The 2709-nt window shown below is 44.2% G+C and overlaps 1 protein-coding gene across 1 annotated transcript in view; it reads left to right on the top strand.

Annotated features, from left to right (window-relative positions):
- Positions 1-2709, top strand: part of LOC108800428 (meckelin-like) — a 29424-nt gene that overhangs the window by 16688 nt on the left and 10027 nt on the right. Inside the window, exons 17-21 of the mRNA XM_018572412.1 lie at positions 55-154; positions 246-364; positions 544-684; positions 1647-1727; positions 2562-2678. Of these exons, the coding sequence (XP_018427914.1) occupies positions 55-154; positions 246-364; positions 544-684; positions 1647-1727; positions 2562-2678 (558 nt within the window). The remainder of the gene's footprint in view (positions 1-54; positions 155-245; positions 365-543; positions 685-1646; positions 1728-2561; positions 2679-2709) is intronic.

Genomic DNA, 2709 nt, shown 5'->3' with positions numbered 1-2709 from the left:
GGGGGGGTCTGGGCTAAGTTTGGATTTGAATGCCTTATATTCTCCTGTTCGCAGACTTTGGAGTTCCTCCATCTCCTGGTCACTCAGCTAACGGCCAACATTTTCCTCATCGACTGGGAGAGGCCGAAGGACAAAAGTGCCCCCAATTCACAAGGTGCAGCGGGTAGGTGTGACACACAAGTGAGCCGCCTCCTGCGGATTCGCAGACGTGACCCCCTCTGTAATCACCGCGTGTTGCCTTCCAGGGAAGTCGAATGTCAGTATATGGAGGACGGTCCTGGTAGCCAACGAGTGGAATGAGATCCAAACCTGCCGGAAGCTGAGCCCGCTCTTCCAGCTCTTCATGGTTCTTCTACTTCTAGAGGTGATTTTTTTTTTTTTAAGTGTCTCTCTACCTGTAGAAAACAAAAATGTCAAAAATAATTCCAAATATTTCTTCATGAATGTATTTGGAGTGTTTTCTGGGCTGTTTTCTGTCAAATTTCCTGATAACCAGAAAGCGGTTTGTAATTAACGCTATGCTGACATCTCATCTCTTCTCAGGTTGTTGGTCTCAAAAACATCACAGCCAAAGACCTTAACTTGGACCTGAACCCTTCAGCTGGAACTTACCGGGCCCCCTGGAGCATCATCCTGAGATTCGGAATTGCGGCCTCCATGTGGCTGGCGGTTGGCCTGGTACAGGTGAGGTGAAAGGTGCACCGTGGGTAATACCCATAATCCCCCGCTGGCTGCCATTGTCCTGTTACCCCAAGGAGAACTATGGGGAAAAGCCCTGACCCCATACTTCTCCTTTAACACTGGTGGGTTGGGTCGATTCTTGTTGAGAAGGTACATAGATCTTGTATAATATTATAGGAGATTAGAGGGAGGCTCTCTAAGAATAACGCATATAAGATATTTATGTGTGAGGTGAATAAATTATAAAAAATACATTTTTGAATTTTAAATCATTCAAAAATCAACAATCCAAATATACAAATATTCTGACCAATGTAAACAAATATGATAAAAATGTATACAAATATAACAACTGTAAACAAACATTGTATCAAATGTATACAAATATCAAAACCATTATATACAAATATAGGAGAACATCAATCCATACTGAATAGCTCAGTTATTATAGAGCAGAATACGATACGCGAGGCTCAGTTCACAAAGCTTAAAGGAGAACTATGGGGTAAGTGTTTTTCCAGATAGTTCTCTTAGGGATCACAAGAGACGATATATACTAGCGTCCTCCCGTCACCCAAAGCTCAGTATATAGTGAGCTACAGCTCGCGGTATACTGAGACCGCCGCTATACTATAGTATTCCTCCCGTGACCCAAAGCTCGGTATATAGTGAGCTACAGCTCGCGGTATACTGAGACCGCCGCAGCTGGGGCGGAGCTCGACATTACTGTCGAGATCCACCCAGCTGCGTGAGTGACAGCTGGCTCTGCCTATCTAGAGCTATGCCCGCCCTCTCTCCCGTCCATTCCGCCAGTCAGCACTGGAGGATCGGAGAGGGGGGGAATCGCTCTCCTGGTGTGTCAGCTTTGTGAATGGAGACTGTCAATTCTGAGAGCTCGGGGAGATACAGAATATCTTATCGGCTGCCTGTGATCGCTACAAATATTATTTCATTTTCTTTTCCAGGTTCTCTTCGTCATCTTCATCTACGAACGCTTTGTTGAAGACAAAATTAAACAGTTTGCTGATCTCTGTTCTCTCAGCAATGTGAGTGTTTTCTATTCAATAAAACTTGTCCTTCAACATATAACTTATATCTGGAGGGCGGTGATGTCACTCCTGTATAATACATCTTCTATCTGGAGGGCGGTGATGTCACCCCCGTATAATATATCTTGTATCTGGAGAGCCGTGATGTCACTCCTGTAATATATCTTCTATCTGGGGGGGCGGTGATGTCACTCCTGTATAATACATCTTATATCTGGAGAGCCGTGATGTCACTCCTGTAATATATCTTCTATCTGGGGGGGCGGTGATGTCACTCCTGTATAATACATTTTGTATCAGGAGAGCGGTGATGTCACTCCTCTATAACATATCTTATATCTGGAGGGCGGTGATGTCACTCCTCTATAATATATCTTCTATCTGGAGGGCGGTGATGTCACTCCTCTATAATACATCTTATATCTGGAGAGCCGTGATGTCACTCCCGTAATATATCTTCTATCTGGAGGGCGGTGATGTCACTCCTCTATAATATATCTTGTATCTGGAGAGCGGTGATGTCACTCCTCTATAATATATCTTGTATCTGTAGAGCCATGATGTCACTCCTGTATAATACATCTTATATCTGGAGAGCCGTGATGTCACTCCCGTAATATATCTTCTATCTGGAGGGCGGTGAGGTCACTCCTCTATAATATATCTTCTATCTGGAGAGCCGTGATGTCACTCCTGTAATAGATACAGTTTTGCTTTGATATAAAGTCATTCCATTGTTGTATGTCTCTCTTGCTCCTCGTGTCGGATCTTCTCATATGTTGTTATTGTGGAGGTGAAAGTTCTGTGTTATGATGAGGAATGTTCTTGCAGGTTTCGGTTCTGGTTCTGACACACAAGTGTTATGGATATTACATACACGGCCGATCGGTACACGGACAAGCAGATGTCAGCATGGAGATGATGATGGACAATCTGAGGAAGGAGGAGGTGAGTGACAGATGATTGCCAGGATCTCCCC

Source organism: Nanorana parkeri, unplaced genomic scaffold (assembly GCF_000935625.1).
Source record: "Nanorana parkeri isolate BGI_ZX_2015 unplaced genomic scaffold, ASM93562v1 scaffold2022, whole genome shotgun sequence".
Lineage (NCBI taxonomy): Eukaryota > Metazoa > Chordata > Amphibia > Anura > Dicroglossidae > Nanorana > Nanorana parkeri.
This window is presented reverse-complemented; position numbering and strand designations above follow the sequence as displayed.